General features: G+C 40.5%; 1 protein-coding gene across 3 annotated transcripts; it reads left to right on the plus strand.

Annotated features, from left to right (window-relative positions):
- Window positions 1-541: 541 nt before the first annotated feature.
- On the plus strand, window positions 542-19,247 carry CPAP (centrosome assembly and centriole elongation protein). Of its 3 annotated transcripts, XM_086613480.1 has the most exons (16): window positions 587-967; window positions 3,007-3,130; window positions 3,856-4,095; window positions 5,293-5,437; window positions 7,241-7,346; window positions 7,727-9,350; window positions 11,597-11,729; window positions 13,758-13,923; window positions 14,893-15,132; window positions 15,746-15,845; window positions 16,809-16,909; window positions 17,623-17,721; window positions 17,829-17,969; window positions 18,076-18,160; window positions 18,258-18,378; window positions 19,039-19,247. In XM_086613480.1, the coding sequence occupies exons 1-16, from the start codon at window positions 587-589 to the stop codon at window positions 19,229-19,231; spliced, it is 3,999 nt and encodes a 1,332-aa protein (XP_086469606.1). In that variant the 3' UTR covers window positions 19,232-19,247. The 3 variants fall into 3 exon arrangements, with proteins under 3 accessions (XP_086469619.1, XP_086469611.1, XP_086469606.1); XM_086613493.1 differs by lacking the exon at window positions 3,856-4,095 and having other exon boundaries at window positions 542-967; window positions 16,812-16,909; XM_086613485.1 differs by lacking the exon at window positions 3,856-4,095 and having other exon boundaries at window positions 548-967; window positions 7,727-9,368; window positions 16,812-16,909.
- The last annotated feature ends 1,549 nt before the right edge of the window (window positions 19,248-20,796 follow it).

Consider the following 20,796-nt stretch of genomic DNA (forward strand, 5'->3'; position numbering starts at 1 on the left):
CTTCATGAGAAGATAAGGAAGACACAAAAATTATAAGTGCTGCATTGAAATATGTGCAGTAAAATGTCTGTATTTAGATGGACATACTTGAAACTTTGCATTAACACGAAGGTCCTGTGAGGGAAGTCTCTCAACTCCTCAAATCACAGCTCTTCTTTTGTTGCAGGCCCTTAAAAAAAATTCTGAATCCTTTTCTAGTGCTGAATAGGATATTATACACAGCTTTATAGTATTAACTGCACTCAAATAAATAATAAGATGAAAAGTTGGATTATGTTGACTTCCTGCACAGAAAGTGTTTGTTACTAGGTGTCCAAGTTGTTTCTATTGCCCAGGGAAAAGTAGATTGTGACTTATTTTTATAAATACATTGAGCTGGTTATAAGAGAGTAACTTCCTTTTACTGGGAATCTGTTATTGTAGATTTCTTATTTTGTTTCTCTTCTTAATTTCTAGGTGTGAAAAGTAGGTAACTGTCCATACCAAATACCTGGATCTTTGAAAGTTTTACTGTCCTCATGCTACAAAGTGTAATATTGTTATGTTAATGCTACATCAGCAATTAAATTGGAATACAATTTCCAAGATGCCAACTGTTGAAGATCCAAGCAGTGAACAAAACTTCATTGCACATTGGATGTCCGATAGTTCCCGTGCTGGAGTCTTATTAGATCCTAGTTTTACCAGTTTGAAAATCAACAAGGAAAATTTGTTATTTGGACCTGAAAACATCACAGCTTTCCCTGCTGAAGTGTTGCATCTTCCAGATAGCTGTTCTGTAAGTGATGACTCCTTGTGTGAAGAAGAGTCTGGCAGCTCTTGTACACTTCAGCAACATACCACTGAAACATCTTTTCCAGCAGCAGCATGTAATGTAGAAGCCCCTAAACCAGACTTTGTCCATGGTGAAGTGAATGGTCAGAATAAATCCGATCACAGCGATCCACTCTTACAAAAGCTTGAACAGGTAAAAGTTCTGAAATTCCTTGACCTACATCAATTAAGATTTATTTTGTTTCTGCATATGATTTGTCATACCTGGAAGTAGGCAAACTCTTTGCAACAAACAGAACACAGCAAGCTTAAAGAGCAAATCCTGAGTTATGAGTGCACAAAAATTCGTGTCTTCCTCATGATGTGCAGTTATCGAGAATCTAACTCCTGTTGTTTCCAGCTGGCACAGGTTCCAGTTTAGAATTAAATTGCATTCAGTGGCAGCATACTTGTTCTTGAAATCTTTTTACCTGGAAAGATGCAGACAGTTTTACAATATTCCCTTGTTTCTTTCCACTTGAAGCTGTGGAAATGGCGTGCTGGTCATTACAGTGGTAGCACTTCACCACAGATATTCACAACATGAGGAAGCTGTGTGTTCTTGTATCTATAGCAACGTGTTCTGTTAGTGCTCAAAGCAGCTATGTGCACCCATCTACCTCGTTCTGTTTGCAAGAAAAGAGACGTTAGTGTTGAATGTGATGAAGTATCCATGACATTGGGACAAAAAGGCCTGGAATTACAACGCTGTGATGTTATTGTTTTTTTCCGATGCAAGCATGTCAGTTAGTCCACTGTAACTGGCAAAATGTTCTCTTGTAGCTCTTTCCAATTACTAGACAAAAATTGTGTTGGCTGCAAGTGTTCATAGACACTTCACTAGATCTTGCTGTGAAGGATAAAGAACTCACTTCCTTGTCCACTCAGCTAGCAGCTACCCCAGCACAAACCCCTATGTCTGTTGACTCAAGTGGGGTGTGTGGGAATGTGTGTGAGTCTCTAGAGTAGAATGCCACAACTTATGTGGTGCTATAAAACTTTTCTCCTCTATTTTACACAATAGGAAAACATTTATTCACTCTTTCAGATTGTCAGCAGTGTCAAACAGTGGCTACATGACAGATATTGGCTGGTTTAATGGTATCTTAAGAGGAATTGTTAAGTCTTCTGTCTTAGTAAGTTATTGACAATCTAATATACTACAAAAAAAAAATCTGATGCTTACAATGACTAATGTTGGTTTAGGTGTATGAGATTTTTTTCGGTTTAGTTTTCTGAGAGTATTATTATCAGAACAGGTAGAAGTATGATTTCTTTAAAAAAATTAAGTGAAGGGGTTGGAGATGAGACTTAGATGATCTTTGGATCTTGATCGTTAGCTCACAGCTTCTACTTGCATAGTGCCTTCTGTTTTCACTAGAATTTTAAGGGACTACAAGGAGAATTTAAGGGAAGTTTTTCTTACCTGTTGGATGACAGGTGCGGTCCAATTGTGATCTATAGAAGGATTTCCTCAGGCCTCCTGTCTTTCCTTTGGAGGAGCTGGAACTAGCACGTGTGTATGTGCTAGAGATACAGAGATGGACATGAAGGCCTACCACCCATCGCGGTGGTTTGGTAGCGTACAGAATGCCGGGCCTTCATATGGCCCTCAAGGCTGGTCTTGAGGCAGGGCCAGGGACTCCTGGATTACTGAATTTAATCAGTATTTTAATTCTTTTTTCAGGCAGCTTCATGAATCTTAATGTGCTCTGATGCTCTTTTTTCCCTCTCTCGGTCCTTTGTATCAGTACTGTTCACTATAAGTGAGATTTTGGAGAAAAAAACCCCAAACCCCACACTTTTTGTAAAGCTTTAATTATTAGGAAGTATTTGCATTTTAATAAACACATGGCATAGTAGCACTTAATGTTAAAAGAGCAGATTATGAGTGGTTTTCCCATGCAGTAGAAATGAGGGTTCTGATTCCTACTGTTTGTAGATTGGTCAGTTAAAGACTGATGGAACTGTTACTTGGGCAAACTGGAAATAGTGTGTGCATTCATAGATAGAAAAAGAACAAAAAAATTTGTTTAAAGTAGCATTTCATATTCTTAATTTCCGCCATGGTACACTTACCTAATGGAACATCTTTAAAACAAGAAATGCCCATTGTCTCGATGACAGTAATCCTGTGGTAAGGATTTCTAAGTAAACCTAGCCTCTGACGCGTTTATTTTTTTGTTTGAAAAGCTGAAGGAATTGCAACAACAGAAACAAGAACAGCTGAAGAAACAACAGATGGAGCAACTTCAAAGGCTAATGGAAGAGCAAGAGAAGCTACTTAGCATGGTGTCTAGCCAGGCAGCAGTTCTCGGTAAGTTGCGAAAGCAAGCATATGACATCCAGTAAACTGAAGAATTTAATCGCGTTTTCCAGTTAAAATCTGAAAGTGTGTTCAGTGTTCTTCATCTAAGACTACTTGATTAGTCAAAGATAAACACTGCATCCTTCAGTGACTGAAAGTTGAGTGCTGTAGAAGGAATACTATCCTACTTTTTATAAAATGCCAGCTGTAATTGTAACTTGATCAATATGTGCTGTGATGGGAGCCCTTGTTTAGAAGAACATATTTTAAATATGAAAGTGTAAAACAAAGAGTTGCTTTCCTTTCTGACTAGCCGTTTGTCACAATACTTTTGGTTGCTTTAAGCTGTCACTGTATCCAGATGAAGTGGTACCTCCTTGTTTGAGCTCAGGCAGCACAAATTTATTCAGGTGATGAACTGAACTAGACTGGGGAGCTGATCTGTATAGAAAAAACAAACACCAGTAACCTGTATCAGTTTTCCAGTCTCGTTTGCTGTGTGCAAAGGGAGGGGACAGTGCTGGGATGAAAAAACTGAGAGTTGAGCAAGAGTGTTTTCTTTTCTTGGCAATGTCAGTCCAACCTGACTTAAGGAATCTCTTTCTTTTACTCTGCCTACCTGAGAAAATGAATTTAGGGCTTAGCATTAGAAGAACAAATGCCGTTTCTTTTCTCCTGTGGAACAGTGGTGGTGTAATACAATGACACAGCCATTTTTTTCTTTTAATTTCAAGGCTATACTGTAATGGCTGAAAGTCAAAAGCTGAGACCTGGGCATTCAGTGAGATTAACAACTTCACACCAGTTGCCATCATCTGGGTATCAGAATCACTTTGAAGACAGAGCTTATGCTCCAATTGTTTCTCCACATACACAAGACAGTGATTTTTTGCAAAAGTTAAACAACGAAGAATGCACCTCATCTTTGATGAACAGTCTTTCAGGAGTGTCTGCCTGTGAGAAACAAGGCCCGGGTGTGCCTCTGAAAATGCAGAATTGTTTGAAAAACGATGAAGACAAATGTACTACTGGTTAGTCATTTATGGAAGGATAACGTGCTGTGTAGTGGGATTTCTTTTCCTCTTGTAGTTATTGAGCATAATTTTCTACTACTTATTGTGAAGATTTTATACAAGTGTTGGTTTACTTGATTTATTGGTTGGTTTACTGACAGCTTACAGACCTTAGAGTGTTCCTGTTGATGTCCATGTGAGTTTTGTTTTGCAGCATGAGGAAAAAAAATCAAGTTCTTCTGTCTGTATGAAATGTTTGTCTATTTTAGGAAAAAAATATAATCTTTACTGCTAAAGCTGATGTGTCATAAAGACTGGGAAAATAGCAAATAATGACAGATACTGGATAGCTGAATTGTTTGGGCTGAACTGTACCCACGTTTTCATGTGGCAAATGGAAAATAACAATCTATCCAGGGATACAGAATGTCTTCAGACCAGCACTATTGCGAGGATCCGTAACTGAACTGGAATTAGGGGTCAAGATGGGTTGGAAGAGAGATCTCATCATATGACTAGAAATTATTTGTGCATCAGAAGCAATGCACTGGAGTTCTTTATCTTTTCTTTTCTCAGTTTTACCGTTGGCACCAGCATGACTACTATGCTGCCATGACTGGAATAGTGGTTTTGGTTTTAATATAGCAATTTAATAAGGTAGCTGAAAACTTGTAGAGGTTTCGGCAAAAAAGTATGAGATTGCGTTTCATCATACTTCATACCAGCTTTAAAGCTTTTAATCAGAGGGCTTGGCCTAAGAGAATGTGAAAGGATAAATTAACTCTTAATTTTTACATATATACATGGGAAACAGAAGCTTGATAGGAGAGCTCTTCGGTACAGCAGACATCCAAATTTGTTCGGTTATTTCATTTTTAAGCTATAAATTAACAAGAGCAAAAAAAATGAACAATCAGAATGGGTTATTTAAGGTCTGTGGAAAATTTTTAATACATAATCAGATGTTCCTTTAAAAACAAAGTTCAGATTCAAATAAGAATTAATTTAGAGAAATCTTAGGACTATTTTATGTAGGAATTTAGGCTGCATCACCACGAAGCTCCCTTCTGGTATTAATCTGACCTGAATGCTGCTTAAAGTATGAGCTGAAAACTGATTTGATGTTGGGGAGGAAAAAAATTTCTATTGCTTTCATAGAAAAAAACATGTGGTGTCCAGAACAAAAGATGGAACTATTAATGGAGAGTGAAGATCATCACATTGATCCTTTATCTGTGGAAAGTGCAGGTGTCTCTGAAAATTCCAGCGGAGGAAAACATTTGTGGACTAATACAGAGGAAAGGTAATTCAGACCATCATTATGTAGTTTTTACCCAACAGATAGTACGAGTTTGGCTGAATTCTGAGTCCTGATTGAAAGAGTCCGATATTCTCAGTTTGTGTAGCTTTCTCAGCCCAGGATTCCGTTTTGGTAGGTACTGTGGAGGCCTGTAGCAAGAGAGGCTCTGGCTTGAAATTGCTTATGCTGTGAAAGACGTGCATTGGCTGAAGAGATGTGTGAAACCTGGGGTAATAATAGTTTGGAAGCATGTTTTAGTATAGGCTTAGTATGTAAGCAATTATAATTACTGTATCCAATTTGATTGATTACAACCTCCTATCCACTGTTATGTGGTGAAAGTAGTACTGTGAAGGAGGAGTGCAAGGTTGTGACTTCTTAGTTTATTACCAGACGCATGTTTGTTTAGACATCTGTATATGGCTAAGAAGTAATAATAGTGCTTGTGGCAGAAGCCTTCTCGTCTATGGTAAAAGCTTTGTTTATGGAGCTGATAGAATAAAAGTAATGGTGTGCAGTGGTAGGACAAGTGGCAATGGCTTTAAACTGAAAGAGGGGAGATTTAGACTGGATATAAGGAAGAAATTTTTTAGAATGAGGGTGGTGAGGCACTGGAACAGGTTGCCCAGAGAAGCTGTGGATGCTCCATCCCTGGAGGTGCTCAAGGCCAGGTTGGATGAGGCTTTGAGCAACCTGGTGTAGTGGAGGGTTTGCCTGCCCATGGCAGGGGGTTGGAACTAGATGATCCTTAAGGTCCCTTCCAACGCAAACTGTTCTATGATTCTATGATAATGGTTGCATTATTTTAAAGCTCTGCCTTGTCTGCCAGGTCATCACAAAAGCAAGAAATACTTGTTGCAGGCTATGGTGGTTGAGCCCAGCCAGCAACTAAGCACCCATCCAGTCACTTGCTCACTCCGTCCCCCAGAGCAGGATGGGAGAGGTTATCAGAAGAGCGAACTCGAGAAAACTTATGAGTCGACAGGAAAACAGTTTAATAAGTAGAGGAAAGAGGTGGGGAAAACCCAAGCAATGAAAAGGCTGTCACTCTCCATCTGCAGACTGATGCCCACTTGGTCTCTGAGCAACAGCTACTTTTGGAAGACCAAGCCCCCGGTTTTTTACTGGTGAACACGATATATGGCATAGAATGTCCCTTTGGTCAATCTGGGTCAGCTGTACTGGCTGTGTCCCCTCTCAGCCTCTTGCCCTCCCCCAGCCTACTTGCTGAGAGTGGAGGAGCAGCACGAAAAAGCGGAGAGCTTTGATGCCATGCATCGTTCAGTAACAGCTAAAGCATTGGTGTGTTATCAATGCTGTTGTGGTCACAGATCCAAACCAGCACCATATGGGCTGCTGTGAAGAAGCTCACCCATCCCAGCCAGACCGGTAGAAGGCTGTGCAGGAGGAGGAGTATCAAAAGGAGAGATAAGGAACACGATTTCAGTAGCATTACTGAGTAGAAAGGTGATACTACAGAAATTGGCAGTATGACCAAAATACGAGTGAAAGTTTGGTGGTCTGGGCAGAAGAAAGGGTCGTTGAGAAAAGCAGTGAAAGAGGAACGAGCAAAACCTGCATACAGTGTCTCTTAGATACGTGTATTAACTATAGCAGGGATTTGATAGACCATTTCTCAAAAGATAAACAGCTAGTGTTATAATGCATTTCTCAGATTAACTTTGCCACTTAATGACTGAAGTACCTCATAATTTGTCATCTCTTATGTAATTACACCTTAGGTGTAGCTATTTTATATAGAAATGTAAGATTTGATTTTTTTTTTTTTTTTTTAAATTACACTAGACCTATTAAAGCTGCAATTCAGGAGAAGAAACAGACATTTGAAGAATTCCTGGAAGAACAGATACAACTAGAAGAGCAGCGTCTAGAGCAAAACCAGAAGTCACAGGTCATTTATTTGTTTATTTACTTACTTATTAAATTTTATTATTTATTATTTATTTTATTATTTGTATATTGTGCCAAGATGCTGTAGGTGCTTTAAAAATCTACAAGGAAGATTCTAGCATTAAAAGCTAACCCTGAATGCAATATTCACATTCTTAAAAATAAAAATAATAAAATAATAATATAATAAAAATAATAAAGTAAATAATAAAATAAAAATAAAACTCTAAATATTTTACTTTTTGAGATGTCTTTAGAAATCCAGTAGAAATGTGTTGTGTAAATTCCTCCTCATATATGGAGTTTATTTGAAGAAATCTTCAAACTGTGTAAAGGGCTTTTTAATATTCTGCGTTTTACTTTTCCTTACCCTTTTTTCAGGAGACAAATGGATCAGTCATTCAAAAACCAGTGGTCAAACGACCCTTCCTGAGAAGAGGAGAAGGCTTAACAAGATTCACTAATGCCAAATCTAAAATTACAAAATTTGGAGAAAACACCCCAAAACTTCAACAAAGGGCTTCAGATGACAGAAATGTTATTAAAGTGGACAGATCACAAACACAGAAGAAAACTATGCCTCCTGGCAAAGAACTGGTTTCTGAAAACCTTTTTGCATCATGTAAAAAATCCAGCCACCCTGATAAAGCAAAACATTGTCCTATTCGGAAGACCCTGATACTCAGGAATCACAATGGAAAAAATATTCTGCCATTAGAAACACGAATGCAACCAGGAAAAAATCACGATGAACAAATGAGAGATTCTTCTCCATCAGAAATTAGCAACAAAATAGAAGATAAAGAGAACGTAGTAGAATTTGCCAAGTCTAACACTGGCAAAACCGGAAACAAATTACCCAGCACAGAAAAGCCTCATTTGTCTCCTGAGCTGGCCAGTGCCTTTTCTAATTCTAAATGTCCTACAGGTCACCCTGTAAAAGATCCAGAACTGTCTTTTGAAGTTTCATTTCAGAATAAGCTGGAAAACTGGGAAAAAGAAAAAGAAAAAGAGAACCTAGAATTAGATGAATTTTTGTTTCTAGAACAAGCTGCGGATGAAATATCTTTCTCAAGTAATTCCTCATTTGTGCAAAGGATCTTAGATCAAGATCAGCAAACTTCAAAAGGCCGTAGAATGTCTTCCACCCCTATCAAGGCAAACCAGCAGCAAGTAGAGGCACTGGCTCTTCATCTGATAAATAAGAGAAACAAAAAGGCAGACTGTGTGGCACAGGGAAATATAAATGATAGGGCAGCTATGCATACCGTCTCGAATTCAGGAACAGCTTTTAGAATGAAGGATCCATTGAATAAAACGGACAGTGTAATATTTTCAGCTTCTTTGATGACAGCAGCTCCTGCTTTAAAAAGTAATCAATGGATTGTCAATGAAGATAAGGGTGATGGCAATGGGGATACTACTACAGATTCTGAGAGTGATTTTGAGACCACGTTAAAGCATGAAGATGAAGATGCTGAGACATCCTTTCTGAGACATAGACAAAGCGATCCAGAATTTTTTGATTATGGAGGTTCCATTACAGACAACAGCAAAGAAAGTAAAAATGGAGATGCTGACCTTGGCTTGCCAGACAAAGATTGCAGTGCACTTTCAAAGCAAAAGATTAGAAAAGCTTCAGATCATCAGAGAAGCACGTCTTGTATAAGTAGGAGTAAGTTTGAGTTTGATGATGAAAGAACATGGAGTGATCTTGATGAAAATTACATTAACAGTGATTTACCTGAAAAATATACTAAAATATCTTTACAGAAAGACTTTTCCAGTAAGAATGATACAACTGTCCTAGATAAAACAGTAAAGAGAAGAGTTGCGTCAAAGAGGGGAGAGGAAATGTCCAAGGAGTCTGCAGTGGACAGTGATTCAAATGGACCTCCTGTATCAAACCTGATGGTGAAACTGTTTCCTTCACTGAAACTGAAACAGAAGGCAGGCTGTCATTCGGAGCGCGAAATCACATCAAACATGGAACAGGAGCCGGGAGGTGAGAGAACAGGAACGGGTGGGAAATCTTGGGGACGACACGTATTACCAGTCTTTCCGTCTAACACTTAAGCTGCCACCTGACATTACACCACAGGGTGTTAAGTACAGACTTCTGCTGCAGGGAATGGCCCTGTTCTCACCTTTCGTTCCCTCTCCTGGTTGCATGTCTGATGTCAGATCTAACCATTATGCAGCTTGCAAAATGGGGACGATCAGTGAAAACTTTTTTTTTTTTTTTCTCCTTTTTTCCCCTGGAGGCTAGTTTTCTGTCAGACCAGGTCATTGAACAAACTTAATCTGGAGCTGCTTGATCACTGTTTCGAAATCAGGGAAAGTGGCAAAGGTGTGCCGAAAATGAAATGGTGCCTGCCTTTCCAGTGACGGTGTGCAGTTACACCACAGTACGGTGATGCTATGCACTGTTAGGTTCCTCGTATAAAATACCAGGAGGTGTCAGCCCTGTCTGTATTTTCTGACAGTAGTGCAGTATCTAGAGAACTCACGTGGAATAGGGGAAACACGGAATCGTTTTTCTGCTTTGCCCAACTTGATTTTGACCATATGGTTGTGGTCCGGGGAAGGACTGCCTCTAAAAGCTCCTGCTGAAGCTGTTGCGTTTACGTGAGATCATTAACCATGGAGCTGTTCAGTGAAAGCACGAGGGCGTAGCCTAGCATTTTAATCTCTTCTCTGTGAGGTGGTGAGATTCTTGGTTTCAAACTCTGCTCCTATGAACGTTTAGGATTTTGTTTAGCTTTTTTTGAGAAGTTCATATGAAAGCTGCTACTTCTGCTTATTGTTTTGTGGAGAATTGCCTCTGCACGGTTGCCCAAAGATGCCTGCCAGATGTTTGCAGGAAGAGGGGTAGAGTTTTGTGCTGAATATCAAAGCATTTAAGGGTGAATGAGGCAACTATCCACACTGCAACATCAGTATTTAGGCTTTTCTCTTGCATATGGAGAAGGGGACTGTTAAAACCCTGGAAGTGTCGAGTGACTGAACAGGAAACTGGGATGGCATAAAAGCCTACAAATACTATTTCTGGCCTCTGCAATAGATTTCACATTGGTGATGGGTGTGAACAGTTTGTTGTGAATAAAACGTGAAAAAACTTCATAGATTTCTAGGTTGGAAAAGACCTTAGAGATCATCCCGTCCAACTGTCCCTAATCTCCCATTAAACCATATCCTTAAGTAGTTCATCCACCATTTTCTTAAACACATCCAGGGATGGGGACTCAACCACCTCCCTGGGCAGCCTATTCCAGTGGCTGACAACCCTTTCAGAGAAGAAATACTTCCTAACATCCAACCTGAATCTCCCCTGACTAAGCTTATACCCATTTCCTCTTGTTCTATCACCCATCACTAATGTAAAGAGCCCTTCCCTTACCTCCCCACCATCCCTTCTCAAGTATTTGTAGGCTGTAATCAGGTCTCCCCTCAGCCTCCTCTTCTCTAGGCTAAACAGCCCCAACTCCCTTAGCTGCTCCTCATAAGTTTTATTTTCCAGCCCCTTGACCAGTTTAGTCGCCCTTCTCTGGACTCGCTCCAGGAGCTCAATATCTCTCTTAAAGCGAGGGGCCCAAAACTGGACGCAATATTCCAGGTGCGGCCTCACCAGTGCCGAGTACAGGGGCAGGATCACTTCCCTATTCCTGCTGGTCACACTATTCTTGATACACGCCAGTATCCCATTGGCCTTTTTGGCCACCTGGGCACACTGCTGGCTCATATCAAGCCGGTGGTCAACCAACACCCCCAGGTCCTTCTCCGCCAGGCAGCTCTCCAGCCACTCTTCCCCGAGCCTATAGCGATGCTTGGGGTTTTTATACCCCAAGTGAAGGACTCTGCACTTGGCCTTATTAAAGCTCATGCCATTGGCCTCAGCCCAGTGATCCGACTTCAAGCATAAACTTTCCGGTTTGATGCTTGGCCCTTATACTTTCATTTAGTTTCTCTAGCTTGACCTGAAGCCCTTCACGTTCCAATTTCTAATATATATTTAGTTCTACAAAGATGATAGATATTTGAGGTACTTGAGTAGATAGTGCAGAGTGCTTTAAAATGTCACTTCTGTGTTATTTGAATAGCGGAATTTTTTTGCAATACTACTGCTATCCCTAAAATAGTATCACTTGATTTTATTATTTTTTTTTTCTTAACTGGTGTGGGATAATTGTTTACTGCAGTCATAATTATGTGTGCCACTTAGATAACTTGCATCTGGCTGTTCTTTGACAGGAAACAGCGTTCGATCACAGGTACTGAGGGAGAGACTCATTGAACTGGAAACTGAAATAGCGAGATTCAGAGCTGAAAACGCAACTCTAACTAAACTCCGTGAAGAAAGAGAGCATGCCTTGGCAAATATCAGGTAATTTTTAATTGAAACATCTTGGTGCATTCACTTACACAGCAAGTTCCAGACTGTCATAATGTCCAGTTACCGACAGCACAGGTAAGTAATTGGTGTATTTCAGTTACAGTGGAGACATAGGTCAAGAAACTGGTTGTTGTTCTATGTACATATTAAACTGTAATTATTACTCACAGACAAATTGTAATATTAAGAGCCCCTGCTAGTTCACTATGATTTTTGTTCTGCGTTGCTTTTATGTGGTGAGGTTTTGGTAACAAGGGAGGGGCTACAGGAAAGTAAGAAGCAAGTAAGAAAGAAACTGCTGGAAGCTTCCCCCGTTACACGTTGAACCCACCTCTGTCCAGTGCTGAGCCAATCAGTGCCTCTGTGAATAACATATTTAAGAAAGGACAAAGAAACCCGTGCCATGTGGGACCTGCAGCTGAGAGGGAGGAGAAGCTGAGGGGGCCTGGCCCCCAACCTCCCACATGGACAGCTGTCTGTACTGGCCACCACCATTCAACTGGTGGCAGCTGCAGTGGTATGGCTGGGAGACCTCTGACGTGCCCTTCTCCCAGGGTGCCCGCTGGGCAAAGTTCATCCTGCTGGAACAGCCAAGATTCATCAGGTCCAGCATGGCTGCAGCAAAGAGGAATGAGATGTGAGAGAAATAATTATACAAACACTAAGGTCAGCGAAGATGGAGCGGGAGGAGGTGTGCTGGAGCTGAGGTTCCCCTGCAGCCCGTGGTGAGACAGCAGGCGGCCTCCCTGCAGCCCATGATGATTAAGGGTGGAGCAGAGATCCACCCACAGCCTGTGGGAGAGGACCCCATGCTGAAGCAGAGATGCCTGTGCCTGGAGGAGTTCGTAGAGGACTGTCTCCATGGGAGGGACTCCTACACTGCTGTAGACTGACAGTGGAGCAAAGACGCATCTGCAGTTCTTGGGAAGGGACTCCACACTGGAGTGTGTGGCTACACCCTAAGAAGCCGTGACTCTGTGGGAAAAGCCCATGCTGGAGGAATCTCATGGGTAAGGATTGCATCCTACGGGAATGACTCATGTTGGAGAAGTTCATGGAGAGCTGTGTCCTATGGGAAGGGGCCCCACATTGGAGCAGGGGAAGAGTGTAAGGAGTCCTCCCCCTTTAAGGAAGGAGCAGCAGAAACAACATACAATGAACTGACCTGCAATCCCCATTCCTCGTTGCCCTGCACTGCTGTAGGGAGGAGGTAGAACTGGGAGGAAGGGAGGGGTGGAGGGAAGGTGTTTTTAAGATCTGCCTTTGTTTCTCATTGTCTTCTCTGAAGTAACTGGTAACAATTAAATTGATCCCCCCCACCCCAAGTCAAGTCTGTTTTGCCTGTGACTGTAATTGGTGAGTGATCCCTCCCTGTCCTTGTCTCGACCCTTGAGCCTTCTCCTGTCCATCCCACCAGGTGGGAGGAGTGAGCCAGTGGCTGTGTGTGGTGCTTACTTGCTGGCTGGGGCTAAACCACAACACACAATCCTAAAAACTGATCTTTATGCTGACATCACTGATGCTCTTCCTTTGGTTCGGAGCATATTTTCATTCGAACTGAGGGACTTATAAGCAACATGCAGAGCAGAGTAATTGTATCTGGTGACTTAAATGTGGCACACCTGTTCCTACTACAGCCACTGGTTTTGTTTGGAAACAGCATCTTGTTGGCTAATGTTTAATTTGTGACCTCCTGCAGTTAGCATTTTCCCTGGTACTTTTTGGGGAATGGTGTTCTACTGGTTTGAAGAATGTTGGAAGATTTTAGCCAAAGCTAAAATTCAGGATAACTTTTGTGACTAGAAGATACAAAACCAGAAATCGATAGAGTTCAAACACTAGCTGTGTGACAATTCTTCCTCCTTAAAAAAATAATACCATTTATAGGTAAGTCTTCCTGGAGAGAACAGATGCTGGATTGGAAGCAGACCACAGAATTCAGTGTGTTAATTTTCTTCCTTAAAATCCAGACTTGAAGTAGTTTTGAGCTAAAACAACAACTTTGTTTCATAATTATAGGAAAGAAATTGCAGACTTTCAACAGCAGAAAGCCCAAGAACTGGCTGAAATAGAAGAATATAAAAAGAAGGAAATGAAAAAACTGCAAAAGGAACGTAAAGTTTTTGAAAAATATACCACAGAAGCTAGAGCAATTCCAGATAAAAAAGAACGTGATGAAATTCAGGTATAAAAATATGTTATTCTTCTAGTCCATACAGGAACACATAAATTCTTTTAAAAGCAGTCAAGAACTAAATTCTAACTTAACTGAAAGATTGCAAGTGATTTCAAGATGGGATGTTAGCAGACATGGCCTAATTGAGGAAGGAACTACAGTCTTCACAATGTTGTTCTGAGCAAATCTTTTTGTCACGTTTCCACACTAAAATCTGCTCGTGACTATGGCAGAAAGATCTTCAACTTTGCTACAAAATTACTGTAGCTGATGTTGAGTTGTAAGTTTTTATTCGTGATAGTGGATCAAGATGCAAACTATAACGGTATGTGAGTTTTATTCTGTCTGTAACTGTTGCACAGTAAATGTAGTAATCTTCCACAATTTTCAAAGTTACGTTTTGTTATACTTTTAGGTCCTTAGGTACCGGAGATGTAAGAAACAGGATCTGTTTGTTCCTTCATTGTCAGGGTGTATGGTACATGAGAGGTACAAACAAGTCGTATTAAACATCACACATGGATTTCCCTCCTCCTTCCCTACAAATTTTCCTTACTTCAACAGATTGAAGGAACGTTTGCTAAACTGGCTAGGCAGATTCACATGTGGTTTTTGTGATTGTGTCCTCCCTATTTCCCTGTTTTTCAAGGGTCCTCTCCAGGGTAGCCTTAAAGATTTCATGCTTCTGTCTCAAGTGTGTTTGTACTGGCCAATCTATGAAGTGCAAAGGATGCCAAGGGGGCAAGGGAACTTCCTGTGACTGAAGATGAGCTTATAAAGTTGGTAGTCTAAAGTAAATAATATCTCTTCCAGGGAAGAAAGCTCCTACCTTTCACTCCGCCCCATTAAGCTGATCTTACTGTTTTGGCCACTCTTGTGCCTTTTCTTGTGTGCTTGTGTTTCTATTAGAACATGAAAATCTTTCGCTATATTAAAAAAATGAAAGCTCTCTAATTTATGAACCTGCATTTTTCTAAGGCTTTAAAACAGCAGATTGCAGAGTTACAGGAAGATTTAAAAAGAAAAGAGGCAAAATGGTCAACCACCCAGCGACGCCTGAGAGATCAAATAGAAGCTTTAGTAAATGAGAACATGGAGCTAAAAGAGGAAGTCAGAATTATGGAGAGGTTTCGTCTAGAAGCCTGGAAGAAAGTAGAAGCTGCTGGAAGCAAGAGGAAAATAGACAATTCTGGGATGACTCTAAAAAGAGCAGAACCTGTAAGTTATTAATCTTGATGTTTTAAATTCATCTGTGTGAATACTCTTGAGTTTTGGATCATAAACTTGGAATCCAATAGCTGCAACTCAGATGTTTATTTTTAGTTTACTAATCTTGGGACTCCACTAGTGATGACAGGTGCAGAATTTTGTTAATGTCACATTCTCTCCAAAAGTGAATGTTCACTGCATGCAGCATTCATTCTGTTGAGGAACTTATATTAGAAATTTAAAATTATGTAAGAGAAAAATCATAGATGGGATCTAACCTGTGAACCTCTGCACCTTAAGGATCAACCAGGCAAACCAGGCAGTTCACCATTGTCTAAAGCAGTTATATTTAGTTTTGAAACTGTAACTATTATTCTGGATTGCTTGCACCAAATTAACATTCTTCAGTTGTTGGTAGCAAGGCAGCAGACAGGAAGAGTTCCAAAGTATGGCTTGAGCTACATCACGCAAGCCCTTCTTCTGACCAAGTCTCAAAAATGTACAGTTAGTGAAGAAAGCTTCCAGTAAGTTTCATGTCACATAGTGTATACGTTTTGTTGCCGCTCTGTGAACAGTTATGAATAAATGTCACGTAAACCACAAATAACTTCCTTTCTTTTAGTGTCTACCAAATAGAGGCCCAAAAAGTCAAACTGCATCTCCGCTTCTTCCAGCACAGAAGTGTAGCAAGATAAATGGCAAAAGTTATTCACAGGCAAAAGGTACAAATGTTTGTTTAATCAGAGAATTCTGTTAACTATTTAAAAGAAAATTTATGTGGATTTTTGCTTGTATTAAAAAGAATGCTTCACCACCTCAAAAGCAGGTAGAGAATAGTTGGAATGGACTTGAGCATATGGATCAGTACCTCGCAGGGTAAGATTCTGGAGAAAGCTGTGATGAGACCACTCTCTGTGATGAGACCATTCTCAGAGCGAAAATGCTTCTGGTCAGGTTTGGTGGCCTGAAGAATACCAGAAGCTGTGTTCTGTAATCCAGAATGGTATTCGTCATTGATGTTCTCCAAGCTGCAGATGTTGATTAGATGACTATGTTGATAGCATCGAAACTGCTATCAGAGCTTCAGAACCTTCTGTTATTGGGATCTGTAATCATATGGGCACTGCTGTAGCAGCTGTTCCTTGTTCACGGTTAGGAGCAAATGCTGTTGGCAGCTATACCCCTTCCTAGTGAATAACCACATATGGAAAGCAACTGGAGGGTACTTTCCTGACACCTCTGACAGCTCAAGCAATCGTCGTGTCCTCTGTTAGAGGAGTATGTTCCAGAATTTAAGCCCTTGTGGTTTTATTTTGGTAATCTTTCTGGTGTGCTAGGAGAGACATGGGAAAAGTCTGCCAATCGGTCCCTGTTAAAAGGTTGTATTAGTCTTCCTTTATTTGTTATAAAGCATAACTAATACCGTTGTCTAGATCCCTGGTGGGGGTATGGGGTGGGGGAATCCTTTGTAAATCTTCAGTTGTAGCTTCTTGGTGACACATGAAGCAATAACATACCTGAGGGAGCTGACTGACGCTGATTCTTTTCATAAATGTACTGCGTTCTGTTTCTACTGCACTTAAGAAACGCAGGTGTCCTGTACAGCTTGACCTCATATATAATTGTAACGTTTAAACTGTAATTCAATTTCACTATTGAAATTAACTGTATTACATGTATCCGAGTAGGAAAGCTTTCTAGACCACCTGCATCGGGACCTGCTCGTGACAGAAGCAACTCTGAGACAATGACAGCATTAGAAGATTCTTCTAGGACTTACATGGTAGTAAGTCCTGTATCTTGATTTGATTTTTAAAAGGGAGGAAAATGCCTAAAATAAAACAGTAGTTACTTGTACTTAAATGAGTATCTGGAGGGTGTCTGGTGAAGCTGTTGACTCACCTTCTTATGTTCTTCAACTGCAATTTTGTTGTCATACCAGAAAATGGCTGTGTAGTAGTCAATGCAGAGTGTTCTACCTGTGTCTAGTAGTTGCAAGATTCTTTAGCTGAGGAAAGAAAATAAATTAATAATCTCCCACTCCCTTGAACTTTGCAAAATGTTTTACCTTTTAAGAGAGGGGAAAAAGATGCTTATAAGCTCCATGTAGGGCAACTGTTCAAGAATCTTGTAAATAGTTGAATTAATTCTGACATTAATTGCTGTAGGTAGCATTCAGGCTTTACGAAACTTCATCAACTGTTTCATACCTTAATATGGATGACTTAAAGCAGTTGACCACCATGCTACAACACACCGCTGAATTCCACTTCAGTCCAGGCTACAGCTGACAACAGTTATTGCTGAGCCTTACCCTCTCTTACCACTTGAATGGTGCTAGGAGTTGCATAAAACCCAGATTGTGTTTATGCCTTCCTACACTTGTCTTCCTCCTCTGATGCTTGTTTTCCAAAAATACCTGTCAGCCTAGGAAAAAAACCCGTGTATAAAGACAAAGCTCCACTTGAGTTTATGCTTAGATTGTTGTTGTCATTTCAGGACACGTCTCCTAATGAAGCTCATGTGTCGCTGCCACCTGGACCTGCATATACAGACAGTGAAGAGATACAGAGGGAAACCGCTTATCCTGATGGAAAGGTAAAATGAGAGCTTGGCCCTCTGAAATTCCAAAGACAGCTGTTAAAGAGGAACAAGCATGTGGGTGTGATGGCTCAATGCTGACCTCTCTGTAATGTATTCATTAGGTTGAAAAGATTTTGAAAAATGGCTGTCACCTCATATTTTTCCCCAATGGGACATGGAAAAAAGTGGGTTCTGATGGGAAGACCATAACTATAACCTTCTTCAATGGGGATGTGAAGCAGGTTATGCCTGATCAAACAGTGGTAAGTATTCTACATCTGCATTTTTTATACATACTTATGCACACATCTGTACACACAGAGAGAAAATTTCTCACTAGTTATGTTAAATCTGAACTGTTTTCTGCAGATTTATTATTATGCTGATGCTAAGACTACACATACTACATACTCTGATGGCTTAGAGGTCTTGCAGTTTTCAAATGGACAAATAGGTAAAGAAATCATCCAACCCAACCAACCCTCAAAATCGCTGCCCGTATATACACCTGTATTTATGTAACAAGCATATTGTCTCAAAATACATTTCAGAGAAGCATTATCCTGATGGCAAGAAAGAAATTACTTTCCCTGATCAAACTATTAAAAATTTATTTACGGACGGGCAAGAAGAAAGTATCTTTCCAGATGGTACTATTGTTCGGATTCAGCGGTAAGCTTTACCTCTTCAGGTACCCTCGCGTGTCGATGGGAAGGGAGCAGTTAGGGCTCGCTGACGGGGCACTACACCCTGACAGATCAGTTTCTAGAAGTTTACATTTGAATATACTGTACTGTGAACATGTATTTACTGTTTGACATTTCAGGATTTTTTTTTTTTTTTTGTAGCTTGAGTCTACAAAACTTTTGTAGCTTGAGTCTTTTTTAGCATAAAGTCTGAATGCCTGTGTGTATTTTCTCATACCCTAGCCTGAGAGATTTTTCTCATTTGTGCGTAATTGTAGAGAACACGTGGGAACTGAGCTGGTGTGGCAGGCAGGTCTGCCTGACAGCTGATAAGAGATAGTGCTCAAAACATGGAAGTTCTAAACTTTTCCTGGACTGTTGCAGCAATAGATTTAGTGCAGAGGAGTGCAGTAGAGGGTCTCAAGTACAAAGAAGTGATGTCAGTTTTGCAGAAACATGCTTTTGAGTACCAGCCAACTGGGATGGTATTTAACAAAACTAGTTTTTCACAAATACTGTGTTTTTTAAGTTCTTCCTTCATTTAGGCTTGTGTATTTAATGTTTGTTGGAGATCATGCTCAAGCCTATGTATAGTCCTTACAATGACTGTTTTTTAAAAGTACTTACATACATTTATTTAATGCAGAGATGGAAGCAAAACTATAGAGTTCAATAATGGCCAGAGGGAACTACACACACCACAGTTCAAGAGACGGGAGTATCCAGACGGTACGGTCAAGACTGTGTACGTGAATGGAGAGCAGGAAACAAAGTATGTCTCTGGGAGAGTAAGAGTAAAGGACAAGGATGGTAATATTATCATGGATACTAAGTTGTAGGGGATGACAAAACCCATGGAAGTGTCAACAAAAGTAATGTACGTTCCTGTAAACAAGAAGAGAAACCCTTTTACACTTGTGTATATATTGTTTATAGTTTTCTTGAAATAAATTTATTTTTCAGTGGGTGTTAATAAATCAGAGCTTTTTCTAATCTTTTTCCATTTCTACTTTTAAGCAGCAGTTTATTGATTTCAGTATTCTGTCATGTGTAGTTTAAAGGGTGGGGTTTTTTTTTTGAATCCTCAGCTGTCAGTGAAAATTCATCAAAACCAGCTATGTAGTACCTTATTTTAGACACTGAAGGAAAAAAGATTCTCCAATCCAAGGTAAAAAGTTGTGCTGTTGGAACCCATGCTGTGGTGAAAAACAGCAGGCGGCCAGATTTAGAGTCTGGGTATCAGTTTACTTATTGCTTAAGAGTAAACAAGTGGCAGTATTCCTGTTCAGTCAGCAATAGGCTACTCTCCCCTCATACTCTTAACACTTTTCTTCATCTCATAGTTAGGAGGCAACAGCATTAGCAGAACCTAAAGTCTGTTCTGTGACTGCTCTTCTATATTTGTAAGGCTAGGACAGGTGAAACTGTAGGACAGGTTAATGCTCCAAGCTACTTAAAAATATGAGAGGAAACACCAGAAATCAACAAAGGTCTTTATCATCCAATTCGTCCACCTCACAGGCATTTTTAAGCTGACTTGTCTTTTAAAATTCTGAAGTATCTACAAGCAAAGTGGTACTGTTAAAGTGTCTGCTCTAAGTCTCCACTGTAGTGGATGCTGAAAAATTTTTTCATTCTCTTGCACAGTAGAAGATACTCACCTTCTTCCCCTTGTCCCCTTGCTGCCCCCTTTCTCCTCAGTGAAAGCAAGTTCTGTAGTTACTGTGCCTGTGCCCTTTTTCACTCAAGGGGTAAATCAGCTCACAGCAGTGGTAACTATGCTTGCTCACCACCAGAAGGTGCTTGGGGGGCTGGATAGGCAGGTGCTGGCAGTCTCCAACAGCAGCTCCTGGGTAATTCAGGGCTAAGTCCCTTTCATGACGATTGATAAGCAAGGTTTGTTTGATGGGTTTTTTTTTCCCTTTAAATGAAAATAAGGAAAGAAACACATTTTGAAGACAGCACACGACAGCTCCCCAGGGTATTTGCAACGGCATATAGTACATGTCTGATTAATACCAGAATATGTACTAAAACTGTGAAAGGGTCCTTCCGCCGCTCGTATGGATGGGTCAGCTGCCCTTGCAGTGTGCCTGAGCAACACTGCTGTGGTAAGTTTTGTACACTTGCTGTCACGTCATCTTGAGGGAAGAGACACACATAAGTGTATGTGTGTATGGGCACAAACTGAAACACAGGAGGTTCCCTCTGAACATCAAGAAACACAATTTTCCTATGAGGGTGTGCTGGGTTTATGTGGTGGGGTGTTGGTAGCCAGGGAGAGGCTGCAGACGTAGCCCCTGTAAGGAGATGCGAGAAGTTTCTCTGGCTCCAAAACTGGTTGGACAGGTCTCTGGCCAGAGCTGAGACAATCAGTGCCTCTGTGAATAACATATTTAAGAAG

The sequence above is a fragment of the Tauraco erythrolophus genome, chromosome 1, assembly GCF_009769465.1.
Source record: "Tauraco erythrolophus isolate bTauEry1 chromosome 1, bTauEry1.pri, whole genome shotgun sequence".
Taxonomy (NCBI): domain Eukaryota; kingdom Metazoa; phylum Chordata; class Aves; order Musophagiformes; family Musophagidae; genus Tauraco; species Tauraco erythrolophus.